This window comes from Pocillopora damicornis, chromosome 10, assembly GCF_964200805.1.
Source record: "Pocillopora damicornis chromosome 10, jaPocDami1.2, whole genome shotgun sequence".
NCBI classification, from domain to species: domain Eukaryota; kingdom Metazoa; phylum Cnidaria; class Anthozoa; order Scleractinia; family Pocilloporidae; genus Pocillopora; species Pocillopora damicornis.
In genome coordinates this window covers 6,709,311-6,731,794 of record NC_142679.1, presented here as the reverse complement: position 1 = coordinate 6,731,794, position 22,484 = coordinate 6,709,311, and the positions used below count along the sequence as shown (strand labels likewise).

Below are 22,484 nucleotides of genomic sequence, written 5' to 3'. Positions count from 1 at the left end.
TCACCGACTCGGAAGTGAATAATGCTCGGTATTCACTTTCCGAATTAGCCAATCAGAGGCGCAAAAAGAACTTTTTTCTTGTGTGGTATATACTAATTACAAACATAGCTCTACTTAAGTCCAGATACGTGGCGACTTGTATGCTGTCAGTTTTAACTCCCTCGTCTCGTTTGGGATTCCAGTATGAAGATGTTATTTTTGTAACTTTTTTATATGAGATGGATCTCGATTTCGCATAAGGAAAAGTCGCAAATTGATACTCCTAGCTTATATTTGCATCTTCCGCATAGATTTGATTGTAGTTAAAGCTAAATTAATTGAGGTAAGTTGCTCTTCGCACAGTTTAAATGCGTATTTGAAGTTATTTTTTGAGATAATTATTTCTACTCAGACATATTGAAAAAGACGTTGTGACTTTGTGGTAATTCAAATGTATTATGAGCGACCGCGTTCTTGCAGCTGGTGAAAGCCACCTCTTCGACAAGGTCCGCTACCACGCATTCCCCGAAACCAAAAATTATCTCATTACATCGATTACTACATACAAAGTTTCTTCATTGTTTTTGTTGTTCACACTTTTTGTCTTCGCTTTTTCATTGAGAATGATACCACTTGTAAAAATCTGTTCTCTAAAAGAATCGATATCGAGAGATCTGCTGAGTCGAGAAATTGCTTGGAACGGGAAAATACTCTTTAACTCAAGGCAGTACTAGCTAAGAAAATTTCACTGATGGGTCCTCTCGAATATTCTGTCGCGCCATTAATCATGCGGCGCCACGAAATGAACATATCGGCATCATTTTCCGTGTGAATTGCTTTGAAGCCACCCTTTTCACAATTAATTCTTTTATTTTCAAGTTCACTTCCCGTGTAAGTGAGAATTGTTTTTTTTTAACTTAACAACGAAACAAGCTTTGAAATTGACAAGATAAGAGCATGTTTTCGATTTGCATCGGCTTTCATCGAGAGCATTCGAGTCTCTTATTATAATAAACAATCTGCGCGAAATAAATGAGTCATTGCGCACGATTTTTGAAGAGTATCTTAAGTGGATTTCATCATCTTTGTTTTCTTCTTGCTTATAGTCTTTAAACTAGACCGGATGCTTTAAAAATTATCGTATTATTCGCACCTTCCCGCATCAACCACTGTTTGTAGAAAAATTAACAGATTACCCGCGGGTAATCGGCCGGTAAGTGTTTTACATTTAACGATAGAATTTCTATCAAACACATGCAGTTAAAGGGTTCATCAGAGGCTCTGGACACCTAATTTCTAACATAAGATTGTATGTGATTACTCTCTTCTAAGCTTCATGTATCAGTTCAACTGATATACGTTTGAGTACCAAGTAACTTAAATCCTCGTTGTACACAACATGACAACGTTCCAAATCTTTATATCTGCGCTCCCCTTAGGCTTCCCTAAAAGCTGGCGAAGATTAGAATTTCAAAGTTTTTGTCGGTGACAAAAAAAAAATTGCCCTAAAAAAATTGTTAAATCGAAGAAATCCTAATTGAAAATAAAAACTGAAACCAATAAAACGCATTCAACTCCAAAGCTAACTCAGATATGTTCAAAATGCGTTGAAAACAAACATTATGGATAGGGAAGATAGTATGGAAGCGTTTTCATTAAGTTTTTTCAAGAATTTGTTCTTGTCTCTGGTGAACGAAAAAAGGAAACTGAATAATAGTCTTCAAACTATCTTGTTATCAAGTAAATATGATATGACCAGTATCTATTTGTACGGTTCTTTAGTTGAAATTTATTCGACCGTCATGTTTATTCAGTGGGAGTATAGATCTCCGTTACAACATCTAGAACATGTATATAGTTTCTTCCAAATCTATTTTTGAAAAAATTCCTGCTTAATTCAGCACTCAGTTTCAAGTTTTCCGTCATAGCTAAATTCAAAACAACAGTACTCTGTAGAAGTTAAATGCTCACAAATCTTCATCTTCGAAATGAGTTTTATCTAGTTTATTTCCTGGTTTTCAATTCGCATAAAGCAAACATCCTTTCTTTGAATAAATACGAATCAGAATTTGAATTAGAATTAAGTGAAATTTTTTTGAAGGGAACATTAGATAAATTGTAATTTATTCTTGAAACTCAGCGATTTAGACACATTGTGTTTAACACATTATTTGACAGACTGGATATAAGGCTATATTCAAAATTCAATGTTTAAAGCCAAGCACGTTGAATGGAGCTGTTTTGGACACGCTTTCAAAATAAATATCAGGAAAAAGAATCAATTAACACCTGAGCCCTCTATGCCGAAAACTGCCGCAGCTGCCACAGGTTATCACACGCTTGCGCGAATTTTCTTTTGAGATTTTAACCCTCGACTTTGATTCCTTTGTAGATTAGAATTCAAACCTGATACGTCAGTCTCGTTAAATGAAGTGGGTGATTGACAAAAGCTTGATAAGAAACTGACATGAATGATTCAAGCTGAGGGGCAAGCAGAAATGTGAAGAGACAACACTTTGAAAAATAAGCTAGTTCTATTGATTCTGTCAGAGAACTTCTCTCTTTGGAAGAAGAATAATATCCTTGGAGACTAAAACTCTATTTTCATCGGCATGAATTTCTCGAATTTTTGGGATCCTGACTCGGCGCTGTCTACTTTGTCGACCCCGAGCCAGACGATGCAGACACAAAATATATCCGGGAATAATAATCTTGATTGCAGCTTCCAGCTTGACCTTCTTTTTTGGGTCTTGAACGGTATCATCGGAGCGGCCATCTTACTTGGAAATACTTTCACGTGTGTTGTATTCCTGTCCAGATCTCATTTAAGACAGAATTACATGAATATCTACCTCATAAGTTTGGCTGTCGCTGACATTTTAATGGGGCTTCTAGTCGTGCCTGGATTTGCTGCCTTTTGCAGCGGCTGCACTTACAAAAGGAGCGAATATTGTTGGTTATTTGGAGGTGCTAGAGATATCGCTTTTCCAGCGACAGTCCTAAACCTTTTGGCCATTACTTACGATAGATACTTGGCTGTTCTACGACCTCTGCAATACGCATCGACAATGACGAAACGCAAAGTCTTCTCCGTTCTTGTCGCCGTTTGGGTAACACCTCTTATTGTTTCGTCTGTAAGGAGCATTTGGCAGCATTCATGGGAATCACAAGCCGTTAAAAGTGCTGAGTTGGTTTATAATGCAATCCTTTCCACCGTGTTTGGGTTCTCGCCGGTTCCTATTTTGCTCATCGTTAACCTAAAGATTATGATAACCATCAAGAGTCATGAAAAGCGAATCCATGTAGACATGATTGAGGGTACGTCGCTCTCTCACACCGACCCTGCGCCAACTTCGGGGCTTAACCAAGAATTTACAAGTAACATAACTATCATTGAGCAAAATCGGAGGAACGCATATCGCCGAAAAAAGGGAACAATGTCGTGTGTTTTAGTGGTTTTAATATTCATTATTTCGTGGCTTCCAAGGCAGTTCCTGAATATGTGCATTCTTTTTGGTCGAAGAGATTTAACGAGTCCTTTACTTGTGAAACTATCATTGTTTTTTCTTTTCATTCAATCTTCAGTGAATCCTGCGATATATTCTTTCTATAGAAACGACTTCCGCCAAGCGGCCCGTCGGCTGATAAAAAGGCAGCGTTGATTGTACCATTCATTTAAGGTGTGTATATAGAAATTTTATCCGTTTTTGTTTTTTCGTCTGTCAGATATGTGCGAAAAGGCGATATTATTCCGTAAAAATTTTAGCTTGTAGTTTTTTTTTCGGTAATAGGCCGTAAAAAATGCTTCCCTCTAAACCACTGATAACTTCGAGGATAACTACGTGGCAGTTACGATAATCTCTGTAACCAAGCGGACTGAGTAAGATCAGCTATTAGCAAACGACAAAAAAATTTCTAGAACTCGTCACTCAATGGTTGATACTCGACATGCAAATGAGTTTCCTGAAATGCACGCGCCAGTTAGCAGACGGTTTTTTGCTTTACAGATCTAAATTTTCTCAGAACGGCAGGGTTTTGGGGATTCATGAAGATAAAGAAATGTGTTCAAGCGACAACGAGAGTTGCTTTATCTGTTTTTTTATAATTGATAAAGCCTATATGAGTATTGTTCAGTCGGATCTACAACTGTAACTGAGCGCAAAATCGCTAAACTTGATGAAGGCTCTTGTATCGCCCTATCTAAATCAACATTGTAAATATAATGAGTTCCTTTAAATCGCCTTTTTGAGTTCCTTATATTTCCACGTTTAAGACTCTTAAAATCGCCATCTTAAGTTCTTTAATACGCCTCTCTTAGTCCCTTCGTCTCTTAAGTTCATGAAAGTAGCCTCTTAAGGTCCCTTAGAATTGACGCCAATTTTTCGCTCCTTTACAATGTCCCTCTCAAGTCCCTTTAAATTTGCAATTTTGAAGTTCTTAGAATGCCTTTTTAAAGTCCCTTAAAATCCAGCGCCACTTACAAAATCGGTATCTGTTTAACTTTGAAATGAGATGAAATATTTCCATTAATTCTGTACTCTTGGTCCCCACTACTCCAATTTCCGCTATTTAACACTTCAAATTTGGCGCGAAAATTTAATGACATTTGTTATTTGTGAGATGCATGAGGAATAAATTGCAGCGAGCCTACGTTTCTAGCCGATGAGGTCGTTGAAAAAGAGAAATTTTAACCAAAGGACTGGTTGGCAGTGAACTGAGAAGGTCTGTCAGGATCCATCTAAATGCAATAGATATCGGGAAAGCGACAAAGTCTAAATGACGCCGTTTACGTTATCAAAACGGGTATAGCTGTCCACGAGCTTCCCTGAACCTTTCAGCGCGAATTATAACATATATATCTTGAAGTCAATTCACATTTTTCTCCTGTAAGCGGAACTATTCAGTGATCATGTGACTCGCGCGTGTTTATACATGTTCAATACCATTTCAAACATGTGCACCTTTCAGCGAGCCAAAGCGCTTTTGGAAACTAAGTGATTCTTCTGATGTTTATTCTGATGCTGCAACGGAAGTTTCAAAATTAAAATTGCGATTGTCAAGTCACATATTATTGCTCTCTCTTTGTTTGACATCTGTAACACTTCTCACAGCTTTTGCGTATGACGTCAACGTTCAATTTGTCCTACACCTTGTGCGGCTGTTATTTACAATTTTAGTCCTAAGCGTGCCTGAAAACAACTACCGGAATAGCTGAATGAAGCTAATAGTGCTATAACAAGTCATGCTTATCCGTTGCATTAAATTTTGTGCTTGCTTGCTTGGCTAAATGCGATGAAAGGTCCTTTTTCCATTTAGTTGCTTTCGACCTGCTGACGGAGACCCATTAATTTTTTTCTTTTTTCGCTATATTATAACTGGCAATGTCGCAAGTGTCTTCAAATAATTCAACTATGTTTTCTAGCCATTATCCGGTACATTTTCCAGACTTTAACCCACCCACAGGTGAACTCGAGTCTAATGGAGACTGTAGCCGAGAGCTTGACTTCGCTTTTTGGATCATAAACGGTGTATTCGGTGTTCTTATCCTGCTGGGAAATTCCCTCACTTGCGCAACGTTTTTACGGTTCGAAAACCTCAGGCGGAGCTACATGAATTTGCTTCTGCTGAGCTTGGCCATTTGCGACGCTGCAATGGCCGTGATAGTAACGCCTGGTTATGCCACCTTTTGCACTGGTTGCTCTTACAACTTGAGTAAATTTTGTTGGTTTTTCGAAGGTGGCAAAGATGTGTGCCTCCTCACATCCACATTCAATTTACTTGCCATCTCATACGACAGACATCTGGCCATCTTTCAGCCACTCAAATACCAGGTCAAAATGTCGCGAAGAAAACTCCGTGTGATTTTATCGGTTGTGTGGCTCACTCCACTGTTTCTCGCCTCGCTCAGGAACATTTGGTCCCACACTCGGCCGGAGAACGTTGTAGAGAAGCTCAACAGAACTTATTCATACATCTTACTCATCGTCTTTGTCATACTTCCGATAGTAATCGTGTCCGTTATAAACATAACAATTTTGATCGCCATCAAAAAACAAAGACAAAAGGTAACAGTGCTCAACAGGACCAGTTGTGGAGTCTGGTGGAAAAAGCAAACTCGTATGCAGTATCTTCATTTACGAAAAGGAACTCTTTCTTGTGTTTTAATAGTTGTTATTTCCGTAGCCTGTTGGTTACCCAGAACAGTTTATTACGCTTTTTATCTCTTCAACCATCCAGAATTAGTAACTCCTATCCTCCGAAAAATTTCCGTGACTTTTCTTTTATTGCAATCATCCATGAATCCCCTAATATACTGTTTTTATCGAAAGGAGTTTCGACAAGCTGTCAAAACTTTAATTAAATGTGCGTAGAACTTGACGGCAAAATTTCAATGCGCTATATGGAAATATCTAGGAAATGTCTGCAGGTCATTTGTGTCAACAAATTGAACGGAATTAAAATTCAGCATTCACCGATTCGTTTCTCTTCTTTGAGTCTGATATCATGGGTAATAAACAATGATTATTTTCTATATTTGAAACTTTCTGTAACTGTTTAGTTTGTCTGACAATAACGCAATCCAAAGAGGTTTCCTGTCTCCTAAACCCTTTACATCCTGACATCAATATCTATTTTCTCCACACTATTGCCATAACATTTCTTATGGTACGGACAAGGAGAATGACAAGCTTATTCAGTTTGCAATCATTTTTCTTATTTTCATGGTTTCAATTCTTGATTGAGCATTGATGCTGTAGGGATAACTCAGATTCTAGGCACTTCTTGGGGATAAAGTGTCATTTTGTTATTAAATAGATCGCTGGTCAGTCACTCCACCGGATGAGGAGACAGTGGAAAGTTCTGCTGAGACTGTGGTGAGTGTCAAAGGATAAAGTAAAAATCCTGGCTGCCAAGCAACCCAACGTAAATTGTAAGAAAGTTGTTTATCCAATCAACAAATCACCTACAGTCAACCATACATTTTGGCAATGCAGTATAATTGGTCTCTTAAGAACAATATGGCGTGTATTGTGGGAATAGAGCCCTTGATGAGGACTCTATTCCGCTACGTGTTCGCCATACCCTTCAGTGAGAATGCCAAGCTGTTTTCGTAACAACTTCGCTCGAAATGTACCAAACACAATGAGGCATGCTTTGAAATCGGCTCCTTGAAATCTACTCGGTGCCGTCGCACAAATTTGACCCATTTCCCTCAGGAAATTCAATCGAGATGCCTGCCGTGTAGCTGATGTTCGTACAGCTTTGATTGTTGGGCGCTCCGGCGACACAATGGCGTCCACCGTTCCTCTTTGGCTTTTTCTTTTCCGCCATGTTGTCAAGTGATAGTACAACAACCTGACGTCACAGCCTCAGCTCACGTGACTTTTTGGCCGCGCGGTCGAGGGGACAAATCGAAGTACGAACGGAAAGAAAAAACCTAAAAGTATTTTTGAAGAATCTTAACTCTCAGACCCTTTATCTTAATTATATATCTAGTTACCTAAAGACGGTGTACAAAATTTTGTGTCATGTACACCTTAACCGGCTGTTAAGGTCGAAGAATGCGGTTTGAGGACGGTCTGTTTGAGAGAAACTCATTTCGCCGGTGAACAAATCATACATCTTAGTATAGGAATTCCTAAAAAGAATTTAGCCGAACACTTGCTTATGATTAACAAGTATACAAATGATCCCTAATTCATTTGGGAAAAGACAATTATATTTGCTACCGTTTAAGTACAGTAAGTGGATTTGAATTCAGCAAATTTACACTGACACGTGTGAATTGGTATTGCCTCCTAACTCGGTGAAATAAGACTTCTTACGTCGAGAATAATCAGAAATCGTACCTTTATCTTGCCTTCTATTGATGTTTTAGGGTAAATTCGTCCATAGGACGGTAAAATGTTTCATCCGCTTTTCGCTTACTGAAGTCTGGCGATTCCTCGGAGACAAATCCACAAGTATTTTATACTACAGTGCTGTAGTACAGTCGCGTTTAAAATTTGGCGCGAAACTAAAAGTAAAGCGATGAAATTTTTGCGCCAAATTTGTCCAACTGTAGATGCAGACATCTGATATACAAATGGCTCTATATCCGAGTACATCAACGACTTATCGTAGCGCAAACAAGATAAACTCTCAAACAACCAATTCACTCGCAATAAAATGCATGATTTCTTTAATTAGCAAAGTAAGTTTGAAGGCCACCGACAAGCTTTTGGACAAAGAAATACGGGTTATGTTACAATCAGTATTTATTTGCCTGGATAGTTAAAAATTTACTATGGAAGAGTATAAATATACAAAGGTACAAAATAAATACGAAAGAAGTTCAAGTTCTGGTAGTCATTTCTTACAAATATCTCAGATTTAAAAAATTTGCCACTGGAAATAGACTTTGATTTGGTGTCCTTCAAGAGTTACACGCGACAAAAACACTGCGATCAATTTGTTGAACAATCAACAAGTGAAATACAATACATGGAAAAGAAACAGAAGTAGAACTATGCATGAAGAGAACTGCTCAAAACAAGCTGACGATTCTTAATAAATCTCTTGCCAACAGTAACTGGTACACTGAGAAATGCAAATATTAGCGTCGACAGAGGCACGTACTGGTAAGTACCCTATATCCGACAAGAAAATGTCATACGTTATCAACTTGAAACACCTAAAATCAATTTATATTATCATCTCAATTCCAAGCTTCCTAACTTTAAAGTTCTACCTACACTGCTACACTTTTTTAATATAGCTTGCCACATTTGCAATAATAAAATTTCCTAGACTGGCCTCACAAGCTAACTAAGATTTAACTGGACACCAAGAATACGGAAAATTTGACTTGACTGTACTAGAATTAGTCATAAAACAAAATTTGTGGTAAATTACTTTTAAAAGGACTACTGAACTGTGTTAACTACTCTTTCGTATTGTTGCTTTATTACGATTGGTGAATATCATGAGAAAAATATTTTTTGTTGGGAGTCGAGCGATGTTTATCCTGTCAACTGAATCTTGCCATCTTGGAGGGGATTTCTGGGTAGATGAAGAGAAAAAAAAAGACTGAGTAAATTACTTCTCTATGACAAGTAAAATAATTAAAAAGAAGGCTCAAACCAACAGGTCTATCGATGACACCTTGGTATGAAATCCATAAAATAAAAGCCACCAAGCGGTGTCTTAAGTGGTAATGCTTGTTAAGCTATACAAATTGATTCTTACCAGTTAAACGTGTGTGTATGAAAATTGTGCGCGACTTCTCTCACCTCACCTTCCTCAAACTTAGCTCGAAGAGAACCATAAGATTGCTACACAGAAAGCGTACAAAGTTGTTTCCAAATCTTAATTCTAAGGATAAAAGTCTTAACTATCACAATAAACTTATTACTTATGTCTAAGACTATGACGAAAAAATCCAAAATATCATCTAACTGCCCACCTTCATTCGGATATCCTGGAAACTCGCCGTTCCTCATATGACTTGCGTACGCCGCATTAAACAGTTGTTGTTGACGTAACATACCACCGAATCCAATCATACGCTCAGGCTGGCCCCCAGCCATCATGGCATCCATAGAAGATGCCATATGCTGTCGACGTTGCTGCTGCTCTAAGAAGTACATCTGCTCTCTCGTAAGAGACTCCCTGGAGGGTAGTCCGGACGGGTAACGATATTGCATGGAATTCAGGTCCACAAATTGAGAATTTCCACCCTGTTGCATTTGCGCAGATTCAATGTTTCGTTGATGCGCCATAGCAGATAAGTTAGGTCTGTACTGCAGCGGAGGTAAAACGTCTGACGGGCGCTTGTTTCCGTACATGGCCGCATACGAACTCATGTCCGCGACACGCGTAGGATTAAATCTCTCGTGTTTCTCCTCTGGGCTGTGCAGAAAATTACCAGCCATCATATTTTCCCGTATTCTCTCCCGATTTGCTGCCTCCAAGGCTAAGTACTGACCGCGATTCTCCGGACTGGCGGCTTGTGATGGGTTTATTCCCCTCAGCATTGAAGTGAAAGGGAGGCGATGATTTCTTTCGGACGCAGGTTTGTTGTCTACGCCCCCTGAAGATGGAGGGCCGACATCGTTAAGTTCTTGAAGAAAACTACCCGGTTGAAAGTCAGGCCAACTCTTGAAAGGCGCCGCAGTCTCTGCCCCCTTAGGAGGATCTTTGTTCATATTTGCAGGGGGCATCCGCTGAGGAACAGCCTCCGTTTTACCAGGTTCTAAATGTCCATTTTCAGATACACTTTCCAATGTTTTCGCTCGGGAACGTTTGTCCTCTACATCATTGCCGGGTGGTTCTTTTATCGGGGTTAGCAATGGCATTTTCTTGTAAACATCCGCTTCGGGAGCGCTGTTCTGAGGAACTTTCTTTATTACACTCTCCGCAGCGTTACCTAAATTTTTTTTATTGTTAAAATTCATTCTAAATGCACGATCGCGCATTTCCAGATGAAGAGGATCTCCTTGTGCTCCTAATCTATCTAACCCTTCGTTTGGAGAAACATCGAAAGACCCTCGCCCAGAGGAAGTATCGAAATTCGGCCGCCCTCCCATTCCATCATAGGGCCCTTTTCCGGGCACCCTCTTCAGATGCTCGTTAGATGGCGCGACACGATCCCTGTTCTCTGGTGACTGGATAACTTGGCGTGAAGAACTGGGGTGCATGGCCAGGGCACCCTGTGGTGTACCCTGAGCGGGCCCCTCTCGCATTTTGGCTCCTTCTGTCGGCTGCTGATCCTCTCGTGAGGCCCCGCTTAAGATATGACTGATGGACAGAGTAGGAGGAACTCGACTCCTAGTCTGCTGCATTCCTTCGACGTTTGGCTCTTCCCTACCATTGGTTTGGAGATCCTTCCGTTCCTCTTGTTCGCTATAAGCTTCCTCGCTATCAGTTTCGTTTTCGGCCTGTTTGTTGTTACCGGTAAAATTTGGTGCTTGTGCCTTTGTAAGTTCAGGAGGCTTGTTTGGCATGACTGAAAACAGATGAAATGGAAAGAAAACGTTGAGGCAACCGAACAGAAAACAAAAAACAAAACAAACAAACAAAATCTTATGATACATAACAATTTTCATCCTACAGCTGGGTGGCTGTATGGGTAAGGTTTCTTGCGTAAAGAACAAATTATCTTATTGCTTTTGGTAGACTTTTTGTCAAATCTGCTCATACCTTCTTCTCTAAAGGAGCCCTCTCTGGAGGGGACCCTCTGTGGGGGAGCCTCTGGAGTGCGTCTGTCTAAGCGCCAAGGCTCCCTCCCAGGTACCATAGGTTGATTGTATGGTCCAGCTGCTGGAGCTCTATAGGGCATAGGACCATTTCGAGGATAGCCAAGGTAACCTTGATTGAAGGTCTGTGGTCTGTAGTAAGGTGGCCCTCCATGCGGCTGCTGTTGAGATTGACGGCCTCTCTCAGTGCCACCCGTTATTGAAGGAGGAGTGGGCTCACCTGAGGTGAAAATTAAGATAAACAAATAATCACTGATGTGACCTCTCAAAAGAGACCACCTCCTGGAAGTCATTGCATTGGTATGAAATATTGGATGATGGCCATTGAAAGGCTAAAAATTGAAAAGGAAGACCCACCTGAAGTCGAGACAGGGACTGCCTGCTGTGGGGACAGCTGCTTGGCTTGTTCAGTCTGACTAGGACTATTGATGTCATTCTCCCTACGAGGCAGCTCCATACTTCCACCTGCAGCACCCATCCCATATTGGAATGGCATCCTGCTAGGCATGCGCTGTGGTGGAAAATGTGATGACTGTGGCTGCGGCTGACCCATCTGTCCCATGGGATTCCCTGGAGGAAATCTAAATCTGTTGTACTGAGGACCTGGTTGCGACATGCCAAATCTGGCAAAGGCAGCCGGGTTAAAAGCATTTTGGTAGAACTGCGGGGGATAGAGGGGTCTCCCATCAGGGGAAAAATGTGGGGGACCAGGGAAGGGCATTCTGGAAGGGTGATGCGATGGCATCATGCCTCCATTTGACATGCTGTTAGGTAACATATGGTTTTGAAACATTGACTGCATTCCAGATGGGGCCATCTGTTGGGGGAAAGGGCGGTCCTCTCCTGGATGAGAACTACCAAACATCTCAGTTCCTGAGCTTGCCTCTCCTTTCTTTCTCTTGTCTTTTTTGCTTTTGCGTGCAAGCTCTTCTTCAAAGTCCTCATCACTGTTGTCATCATCTTCAGGAAAATGTTTCTTCAGTTGACGATTGAAAGCTGCCTCAAGGCTGTTTGCCATCTTAGTGTACACTAAAATTTTATGGAGAAAATATAAAAGTTGGGTTTAAAAAAGGAAAAAAGAAACACATCCCAGTTTAGCGGGGTTTAAGTGATCCTCTTGTAATATGATGTTGTCAAAATTACATCACTGATAAAACATACTGGTACACTCCAAAATTATAGCAGGGTGATGCAGGATTCCATGTTGGAAACCTCTACTTACCCTATTGATGATACATACAGAGTATAACCAGCAACAACACCTGCTAAACAGCAGGAAATGTACTTACTACTATCAGGGCCATTGTAGTCTAAACAGTTCTCAAACATCAACTTCATGTCTGCATTGAACTGCAAGGCAACCATCAAAGAACTTAAATTTATAACAAGAAAACAACAACATATTAATTCACTGCTCTTCCACTATTCATTTCTTTTAAGGACATTTTAAGTATAAGCTGATCAGGCATAACCTAAATTAAATTACAAAATCCTCTTTCAAAGGGAGGCAATCGACCCCTTTTTTAAAATTATTTTAGTTCGTAGAGGTAATCACATGATTCCAAGTGCAGTTTGGAATAAACAAGCAACAGGAAATTCTTTCAAAGACTTACAAAATTGCACGAGCCTGTAGGGCGGGTGCAATTTGTGGTCTTTGAAAAAAATTGCAAGTGGTTATTTCTTCCAAATTGCACAAGAAAAATCATGTGATTATGTATTAATAATATACATGAAAAAATACGAGATAGCGTATCATAATTATACGGAAGCAAAGCACTTGTATCAAGTGCAAAAATAATTTATTCACAACCTGCAAGTGACCTTGTGTGTTCAGTCAAAACAACTGCATTTGATCAAAACAATAATATGCCATGATATTTTCACACCTTTAAGGTGCAAAAGAGCTCAAAGTCTGGCTAAACAGTTCAAGTTATTGTTCAGTCTGGTTTGTAACTTTTCTGCACTGAATTAACACTCTTCTGCATTGAATTACTTGAAAACTGCACTCATCTTAACCAATCAGAACTGAGTAATTTTTTTCATGTATCTTATTAATGGTGTAATGATAGCATGCACTCACATCATTCAAAGTGGTGTATTTACTCTCATCAAGCTTTTGTTCAATGGTTGACAGATCCATTGGTTCCTACAAGAGTTATGCAGTTTATTGGTTTAGCTCATACATGAATGTGAAAGGCTATAAACTCTTACTTGATAAGAGGGGAAAGCTCAACATATCACGATCAGTGTTCTATGTTGGGTTTGGGGAGGGGTAGGTGTGGAGGTGTTCAGAGCTGACATTGATCTAACAATTTCAGAAACTATCAACTATTTGTAGGGGACATTGCTTAGATAAAACAACCAATTCACAGAACTAGAAAACAAAGAAGCATATGGACATCAGTAGCAAGAATTACATTTCAAAGGTTGGAAAAGCAAAAGCATCCTTGTTGCTCACCTCTATGATCTCGTAGTATTGAGGGGCATAAGATTCCTCCACAGGCTCCAGGAAAGGCCATGCATTATTGTGTTTTTTCAAAGCATCCAAAACTGTGGTAAAAACAAAAATTCAACATTTTATGAATAGACACTAAAGAACCAAAGGTTTTTGTAATTACAGTGAATGTTTTGAACTTATGAGAAGCAGGAACCTTGTTCCCAAGGTCCTCTCGATTCCCTTGATAACGGACCCTGGTTGCAGCTGGTCATGTGTCTCCCAGAACTGGGGAGATAGTAAAAAACAATTGTACCAAGGGAGGGGCTCATGCATAACTTTTTGTCCATACTAACTGGAAAAAGCTTTCACAATTTGTTTTTCTTGCTACAAGAATTTTATTGCATTGATGACAAACTTAAGTTGAAGACCCACTCTCCCTGCTGCATTTTTTGGTCTGCATGGGCACATGACCAGTCACAACTGGGTCCTTCCTTAAAGGAAGAGGGAGAGAGGTCCCTTGGAATAAGGTTGGAGAAGCAGCTGTTTGTGTATTGTGAGCTGGGTGACAGTCTGAAAAGCACTGTCATCAGTGACACTGACCAGTATTTTAACAACCTAAGCAAAAGTCACATCCTTACACTGAGGATCATGATTTCCATTTAGGTGGAAGTCAGGAGAATTGCCCTTTTCAGGACAACCCTCACCTGAATGATCAACCTACAGGTTCAACTGTTATTCGTAGCAAAAACTTTTCATATGCGGTATTACCTTTATACATTCCAGTGTACAAGTCTTCATCTCTGTCTTCAAGGCCGATATCCTCTCCTGACTGTTTTGATCGTGTACTAGTTCGTGTACTGGTTCCTTCTTCACTGTCTTTGCTCTCCTCTATGTTAGACAAGCTTGATTTCAGTTCTTCGGGAACAAATTCACCATTAGCCATCATCCATTGCCGTTCTTCTCGCATACGCGCTCTTCTGGCTCTCTCTGAAAAAGGAGATTATGTAGGTTAAGTCTGCACACGAGCCAAGTGGCCCATTTAGCTGGAGCTTATCATGGTTTTCTCAGCATGACTCACTACTCCCCCCTAGATGGGATGCTGATCCATCACAAGGTTACCCTCCAGAATTTAATCAAGCTTTCCTGAAAATTCACCTGTACACCATTTATACTCCTGGGTAGACAAAGGCACTGTGAGAGTACAGTGCTTTGCCCAATGTAACACATTGACCCAACCATGCCTTGAACCCAATACCTCCTGACCCAGAGTCTGGCCCACTAACCAAACAAAGGAATAACACAACCTCATACATCAGAGGTCATGATGATTTTATGAACAGCATTCAAAATTTTTCTTCGTGACTTGTCCTGCTAATGTACTTTTGTATTCCAGAAGGACAATCTCAACCACACCATTGATTGATGTAATTTTTGTAACTTTTTTTAATTGTCGTCCAATATATTCACAAGTCACAGCATTCACTTTGCCAACTTTTTCCAAGTCTTGAGTTGTTTCCCCATTTTCAAGAATTTTCAGTAAGTAATCTAAATAAGCAAACACACTTCCAAACGTTTACAAATCCTTGATGCGGAACATTTCAAACTTGTCAAAACCAATTGAAAACAATGTTCCCCTACCTTGCTGTCTTTTCTCAGCTTGCTGCTGCTTTTCACGCTGCTTTTCTTCCTCCTCCTTCCTTCTCTCTTCAGCTGCCCTTTCTCGTTCCCGTTGTCTTTCACTTTCCTCCTGTATTTCCTCCTCCTCTCTGGACTGTGCTTTTGAAGCTATTCGGTCAGATGCCCGCCGAGGTGCCATTTCCATAAGCAGCTTTTTCCTCATGGCTTTATCCTGTGTCAAAGAGTAAAGATTTTTAAAAAATATCAGTGCTCTGAGCTACTTCTTTAGATGATGATAATTTCCTTTATTTTTGTGACATTAACATGTGATTTTTTTGGGTTGATACTCTAAGGAGTAATTAGGGAGGGTTGTCTAATTGAGAAAAATATCAAAACATTTTCACGAGCATGGCACAATGGAAAATCTACCTCAAGGGGTCACAACTTTTCAAATTAAACTTTTTCTCACTCTACCCTAAAATATGAACATTTTCTTCGTTATTCTTGTCTTTGGCTCTATCACTTTTCATCAGACACTGCATAATGCTGTGGAAAGTCTGTAAACACTACTATGGTTTTACTACTCAACAACAATATCTTAAACTTGTACCTTTGCTTCGATCATTTTGCCAATCTCAGGAACAAAGTCGACACTGAGTGTTTCATAAAGCATCTTCTCATCTTTGTTTTTACTTTTCTTAAATGACTCGGCCAGCTGTTGCCATTCCTCCTCTGTGGAACACACAACTGTCCATGAAGGTCTAGGCTTCTTTTCGCCATCTTCCTTCCCTTCTGAATCTACCTCCTGCTCCTCATCGTCATCTTCATCATCAGCATAATCACTACTGGGCATATCACTGCTTGGACTAGTAAAACAAGTAGCTGAATAAGTATTGAGAGCTGCACAATCACTCAGGTCTTACAGTGCATGTAGACAGTACCCACTGAAAACATAGTACAATAGTCTTAACCCTTTAACTCATATGACCAACACAGAATTTCTCCTTACAATATCAACACAGCATCAAGCAGATGAGTGATGAGAATAAAGAAAAATAAATATTAGGCGATTAGTCTGAAGTAACATCAGAAGAATTTCATGGCAGACAGAAAGGAGAATTACTATGTGATCTTGGGAGTGAAGGGGTAAATGATCAACAACTAAAGATACTCTTCACTGTTAGACAAAATCTCCTTGTCAACACCTTAGTAAATAAACAGGGAACAGTATGGAGATTATGAATACTGATGTTAGGGTGTAAAGGGTTAATTGGTGGATGTGAAGTGGACAATTTCCCAGAGTCTATGAAATTTCATGTTTACAACCTACACCCCTTTTCTCATCACAACAGTTGGATTAATTTTCAATAAGAACAGTAGAAAACTGCTTCATTCTACATGTAATGTTGAATCTCAACAGAATATTTATCTAAGTATGGCTGGGGAAGAAAATGTGAACCACAACAAAAATCAAAACAAAAAAGAAGACACTGAAAAAAAAGGTTGGAATGGTTTAGCACAGAGAAGATTGAAAGAGAATACGGATGATTGTTTCATGTACAGTGCATGAAATACAATGTAGTTCCATTGGCATCTTTACCTTGATTCAGAATCTGGCTCTGAGTCAGATGATGATCCTTTCGCTTTCTTCTTCCTCTTCACTTTCCCTTTCTTCTTCTTATTTTTTCCCTCCATCTTTTTCTTTTTCTTAGACTTCTTGTTTACTTTGTTATCAGACTGTTCAGGCTTTTGTTCACGATATAATCTAGTGCCGTAGAAGTACCAGTAAGTTCTGGCCTCGGCGTCAAATCCCAGTGGTTCTACTCGCAAGCTATCTGCATCTAAGCCCTGAAAAATAATGAATACTTTAAAACACAAAGAACACATGCTAATAACGCTATACAATGATGAACCTTTGAATGGCCACCTTCTGAGTGCTTATTATCTTACTTTCCTACTTTTGATCCTTGGGAATCATGACATTACTAAAGAATTGAGCAAAATTGCATCATCCTATCACATTTCAAATGTACATACTGGAGAAGATCAACACCTTTGACACTACTACACAAAATCAACTTTTTCTATCAAGCAACATATCTGCAAAGTTTCATAAGTCTCTTAAAACCACGTAAATAAGGGCCCTCTAAAGTTGCCAGATTTTAGAAAGAAATGTAAAATATAACCAAGGATGAGAGCTTGCACGACATCGGCACTTAAACGTGACTGGACAAGTACATTTAGAAGCATTACTGGATGACTCTACAGAAATACGAGATTCCTGCCAGTCTATCCCTCAAGTATTCTAAGTTGTGTCAAGTGGATATAAAACGCAACTAAAAAAACTCAGTTCATCAAAGTTCAATGACTTGATCACGGAAAGAAAGATTATCTGAGTGTTTGAAGTGAATTCCTCTACCACAGAAGACAGAACGATTAATATACAGCCATGTAATTCCATTCCATCTTGTCAGAAATACAATACAGTACCAATATATCATTACAATATGATTTGACAAGTAGCCAATCTATTTAACCTCTGATATGTGTCTAGATAGCTAAAATCTAGGAAATTGTAAATCCAAAATAGGATAACTACTGAAGCAAGATCATGGAGAGAATGATAAAAGTGTCACAGTAATGCTTGAATTCACATCCTAACCACATGCATACCAAAAACATGGAATTAAAACAAGAAAACTCTAGACTTGTGATCAATGGAGGGCTAAGTCTTGTTTACGTACACAATGACTCACCTGAAAGCCAATATTTTCATATAATTTTGACGCTACTGAGGATAGCTAGTTTTAAAATTACAAGTCACTTTTAGTCTTTCCATGAAGCATTTCATTGACACACTTATTTAGTTCCAATCTATTTCTAGAGTGTAACATGGGGTAGGTCAAATACTTCATCATTATCTGCTCTCATCACACCAGTAGGCCCATAAAATCTATTTACTTGAAACTTGTAATACTCAAAGGTATCCCAACCCTATGCCTACTTGTTCAACTGCATGCCTAGTACCCACTTGTACTGCCAACCAGAGCTTCACACACATTCACTAACCTTAAAGCAAATTAATTTATCACTTATGTTCCAAGATGGACAAGCACTGTAAATGTTACTTTTTCAACAACATTCTTATGCAAAAAAAATGGGAGTTACTCATTAACACAAGTATGATAGCAAGGAGTATAGAAATGGTGCCTATTGACAAGATTTTGATAGAGGTGAATTTAATTGTGTGGTGAATTATAAATGGCTGGTGTAAAGAGCACTGGCCCTTAGGGTTAGAAAAAAAAAGCATTTTTGCAAAAATGAATGAAGGTTTGCAATGATCTACACTATCCTTAAACAACAAAGAATGCTCTAAAACTGTAAAACAAAACTTCAACAATCCTATCTGCTTTGTAAGGTGCTATTTTGCAGGAGGACAAGAATACACAATTCCACCAGACATGTACAACTGCTCAGATTCCATCCATGCCAGCCTCATCACATGGAAATTGAATATTCACCACCCTTTAGGCTGTGGCAGAATTTTGACAATATTTTCCAATCAAAAATCCATCATTTGATTTTGAGACTTTGATTTTGAGAATTATGACTGAAACTCATCAAAAAGTGTTCATTTGGCATAAAAATTTTTCCCTTGACATTCACAAAACTTGTAGATTTTATAATTAAAATCTAAAACTTAATATCTGTCTGATAACATTATTATAATTCATTTGTAACACTAGGATTGTAATTAAAGAGCATGTGAAGGCGAGTTTGAAGGCCAAAAGGATATTTTGGAATATCTACTGGGGAAATTTTTGTTTGGATTAAAAAGAAGAATGTTTCTTACCTTCAGTAACTCAGGAACATCTTCGACATCAAGTCTAAAGTCACAAAGGTTGTGTAGAATCTCAACTTTTTCTCTTGTTGAAAGTTTGCTGCGGATAAAAAAAGGTTAATATTGATTTCAGGGACAATATAAAGAGATAAAGTTACTTGTGCAAGAATTTTAATGACTACCAAATATCAGAGATTTCAAGATTGGTAAAAAAAAAAAAAAAAAAAAAGTGAAGGTCACCCGTCAGTAATCAAATCAGTAAACACTTTTTCTCCCTCAACAATGGGCCATCTATCATTTTTCCTCTAATCCTTTCAGTCACTGGAGAGCATTTAAGTGTACTCAAGATCTACAGAGAGATAATTGTCTCTTGAATGTGTTCGAGGTAAAATACAGGTTTTTTTAATGTGTACTGTTCAGTTCCATAAGCACAATCGTAACAAAGGTATCAAAACATAAAGTGGGCTGATAAACAGAATTGTGTGGGCCAGAACAAAAATATTACTATTCCAATGACAATACACTCCGTCAAACCCAAGTATTTACTGTCAAGTAGGGTTAAATTTCTTGACACTGAGACATGATAAACATTTCAGAAGTAAGAAATTACAATTTTTAATGAAGATTTATCACAGTTCCTGATTGTGGAGCATAACTCTGTACATTAAAGATCAGAGAAGGTAATTTTCAGCTGAATGAGTACATCACAAATTACTGCAAAACAACACGTGTTTTGAACTTTCAGAGAACTATATTATGACTAAAAAACAGTGCCTTGTCAATGAAAACATAACTAGCTTGCCCTGTCATATGCAATATATTCTCAATGTTTACCATTTTAATGAAATAAAGAGAACAATTTGCGCCTCAACCGGTGTTAACAAAAAAGATGGCTTCAAAACAAGCTGGGAATTTTAGAAAACACATCAACCTCTACAAAGATACTCAAAGCAATTTGTGTCTCACTAAAACAGCAACTTAATTTTCAAATTGCCTAAAAGAAAGGGTTTATCCTCTTCGTTTAAAACTTTTACTCTAAATTTGATGAAAAAATGAGAACGGGTGAGCATTTGGGCCATTTCCAACAACTAGAAACGAAAGCGTACTTTCTGGGTACACACACGCGTTTAATCATATTTCGCTGCCATAGACAATACTGCGTTGTCGGCCACATGGAGCAAGGCAAATCAACAAAGGCATAAAATAGCTGTCCGAAATACCTGTATTCTTTATCCGCCAGAGGGTTCTTCTTTCCTAGGTCATCTTCCCAGCGTATTTTCAATACTTGTGACAAATATGGCTCGAAATTCTCGGCCCTAAAAGGAAACATGGAAACTGTCACGATACGCTAAACTAAATAAGGAAGCTTTGGCTAAACTCTCAAGAGAAAATTTTCCACTCGCCTAAATAGTTAGGGAACTAATCTCACCGCCAAAACAAATTTCTTCTCCTAAGCCACAAATCTCTAAATATAACTCAAAATTCGCAAGTAAACCGAATAACGAATACCAAGGTATAAATTTTCAATAGGATCGCTCAATAAATATTTCACGTGTCAGAATATCAAATCGCACGTTTGTCCCTCCATTTTTAATAGCCGACTAAAAAGATTTAACTTTGGGTTCCAATTTAGTTCAATGAAATCAAGATTCTTCGTTACGATCGTCTACTTTTATGAAAAATCTCAAAAAAGAGTATTTTCGTTCCACAAAGGAGAAAGCTGCCGAGCCGTTGTGGTACAACATCGTCAACTGATACTCAATCAAGATGAGAAAGGCTGTAGATATTTGTTTCAAATCGATTCCTGTCGTGAACACGATGAGCGAAAAAAATGGTTTCAAACAAATCATCAAGGCTTAACAACGCTAAATGGATTTCTCAAAGTGTTCGGTAGAGCTGATAAACCTGCTGGCAAACAGATCTGCTATCACTCCATAATAAAATCGTGCAAGCATTAATAAAATACTAGAATTACTCGTTTGACAATTTCGGCGAACGGAACACGACCCAGAACTATTTTCTCATGTCTGGAAAGTTTCTTCGTCGAAGACTTCATTCATAACGTAGTAATAACATCGTAAGAGTAATATTTACACAGTTCCCGATTCCAGATAATTTCATTTTTGAAAACATGGCTTACATGATTAGACAATGAAGAAAATTACCATGAGGCGGTCGGAGTTAGAATGAATTAGGAACATTCACGTTTGCACACGAAATCAACTAAAAGCTCGTATTTTTAGTAAATACGTGTAATCACACAAACAAAATCAATCAATGCGTTGTTAAGACATTTTCAAAGAAATGGTCAAAGGATAAGCTAGAGGATGAAGTAGAATACAATACAGTAAAAACTGAAACTGTCTTACGTTATATCCTTTATTCCATACAATCCCCTTAACAATCGAGCATGAAGATCGGCCAAAAATCGGTTGTTTCCCTCTTCATTAGAGCCATCAATGACAAGTGCATCTTCTAAATCCTATGGGAAGTAAAACAATGTCTTTTTAAACTTAAAGGTGACAGGGCACAAACGATATATGTCCGTCTAAGCTTCCAACTTTGCTACCAGTTTTTAGCTGGCACCGTAAATTCAAATTTTAAAATAAACAATGCACGAAATAGTTTGGGCGAAGAAAGGTCAAAGGCTTAAGAATAAACGAACCTTCAATTCAAACTTTCAAAATTATATTATCGGTGAACGATCAGGAAAAAAAAGCGCGGTCCTTACTACAAAAAGATAATTGCAGATTTTCGTACGTACCTCGATTTCGAAGTCAGTCAATCCGAAAGCGGCGCGGAACAACGAACAGAAATGTGCTATCGATGGTACCTCCCACCAATTTCGGATCTCTGCAAGCCAGAAAAATATGATAAGCGCAATATTTCACCTTTCCAAAGATACCTCAAACAATCGTCAAAGTTGCTCTGAAAACATATTTACAAGGCCGTTCAACAGTACCTTCCATGTCAGCCAAAACAGATGGCCGACTGAGTACAATGACGACACAAGACGAAGCCGGGAACATCCGGGCTTTTCCCTTAGAACCACGCCCACAGAAGTCTGGGGCGAGTAAGGAAACGTGACTTTTGACTGACATGATCCTGAAGACAATGAATTACTTTTAAAGTAGATGATATCATGAATATCACGGAAAGCTATTTAAAGGTGCTCTCCTCAGTTGGTAAGGGGAATGAAACAACTGATAGAGAGAATCATTTTGGGCAAACATTTCCGCCAAATTACAGTGATACTCCAGGGCGCCCAGTTGAAAACACATACGCTACCCATCGGTATTGAAGGCTAGAGACGCACATTTCTTGCTGGCTCTTTCCAAGTTTGGTAGGAATAAAAATCGATTTATTACTCCGT

General features: G+C 38.8%; 3 protein-coding genes across 3 annotated transcripts; 2 read left to right on the top strand and 1 right to left on the bottom strand.

Moving 5' to 3' along the window:
* Nucleotides 1-2,369: 2,369 nt before the first annotated feature.
* On the top strand, nt 2,370-8,317 carry LOC113670314 (dopamine receptor D1-like). The gene is made up of 2 exons (XM_089183714.1): nt 2,370-3,659; nt 6,796-8,317. The coding sequence occupies exon 1, from the start codon at nt 2,592-2,594 to the stop codon at nt 3,639-3,641; it is 1,050 nt and encodes a 349-aa protein (XP_089039840.1). The 5' UTR covers nt 2,370-2,591; the 3' UTR covers nt 3,642-3,659; nt 6,796-8,317.
* LOC113670360 (dopamine receptor D1-like) lies at nt 5,238-6,455 on the top strand. Its single transcript, XM_027186497.2, has one exon. It carries the CDS (start codon nt 5,361-5,363, stop codon nt 6,348-6,350), a length of 990 nt encoding a protein of 329 aa, XP_027042298.2. The 5' UTR covers nt 5,238-5,360; the 3' UTR covers nt 6,351-6,455.
* On the bottom strand, nt 8,134-22,172 carry LOC113670303 (uncharacterized). Its single transcript, XM_027186425.2, has 16 exons — nt 22,074-22,172; nt 21,876-21,964; nt 21,481-21,593; nt 20,332-20,427; nt 19,124-19,211; nt 16,871-17,118; nt 15,881-16,136; nt 15,292-15,502; nt 14,422-14,640; nt 13,675-13,766; nt 13,297-13,362; nt 12,506-12,566; nt 11,574-12,245; nt 11,161-11,436; nt 9,425-10,966; nt 8,134-9,021 (listed from the first exon to the last, which is right to left on the bottom strand). The coding sequence occupies exons 1-16, from the start codon at nt 22,138-22,140 to the stop codon at nt 8,990-8,992; spliced, it is 4,128 nt and encodes a 1,375-aa protein (XP_027042226.2). The 5' UTR covers nt 22,141-22,172; the 3' UTR covers nt 8,134-8,989.
* Nucleotides 22,173-22,484: the final 312 nt, after the last annotated feature.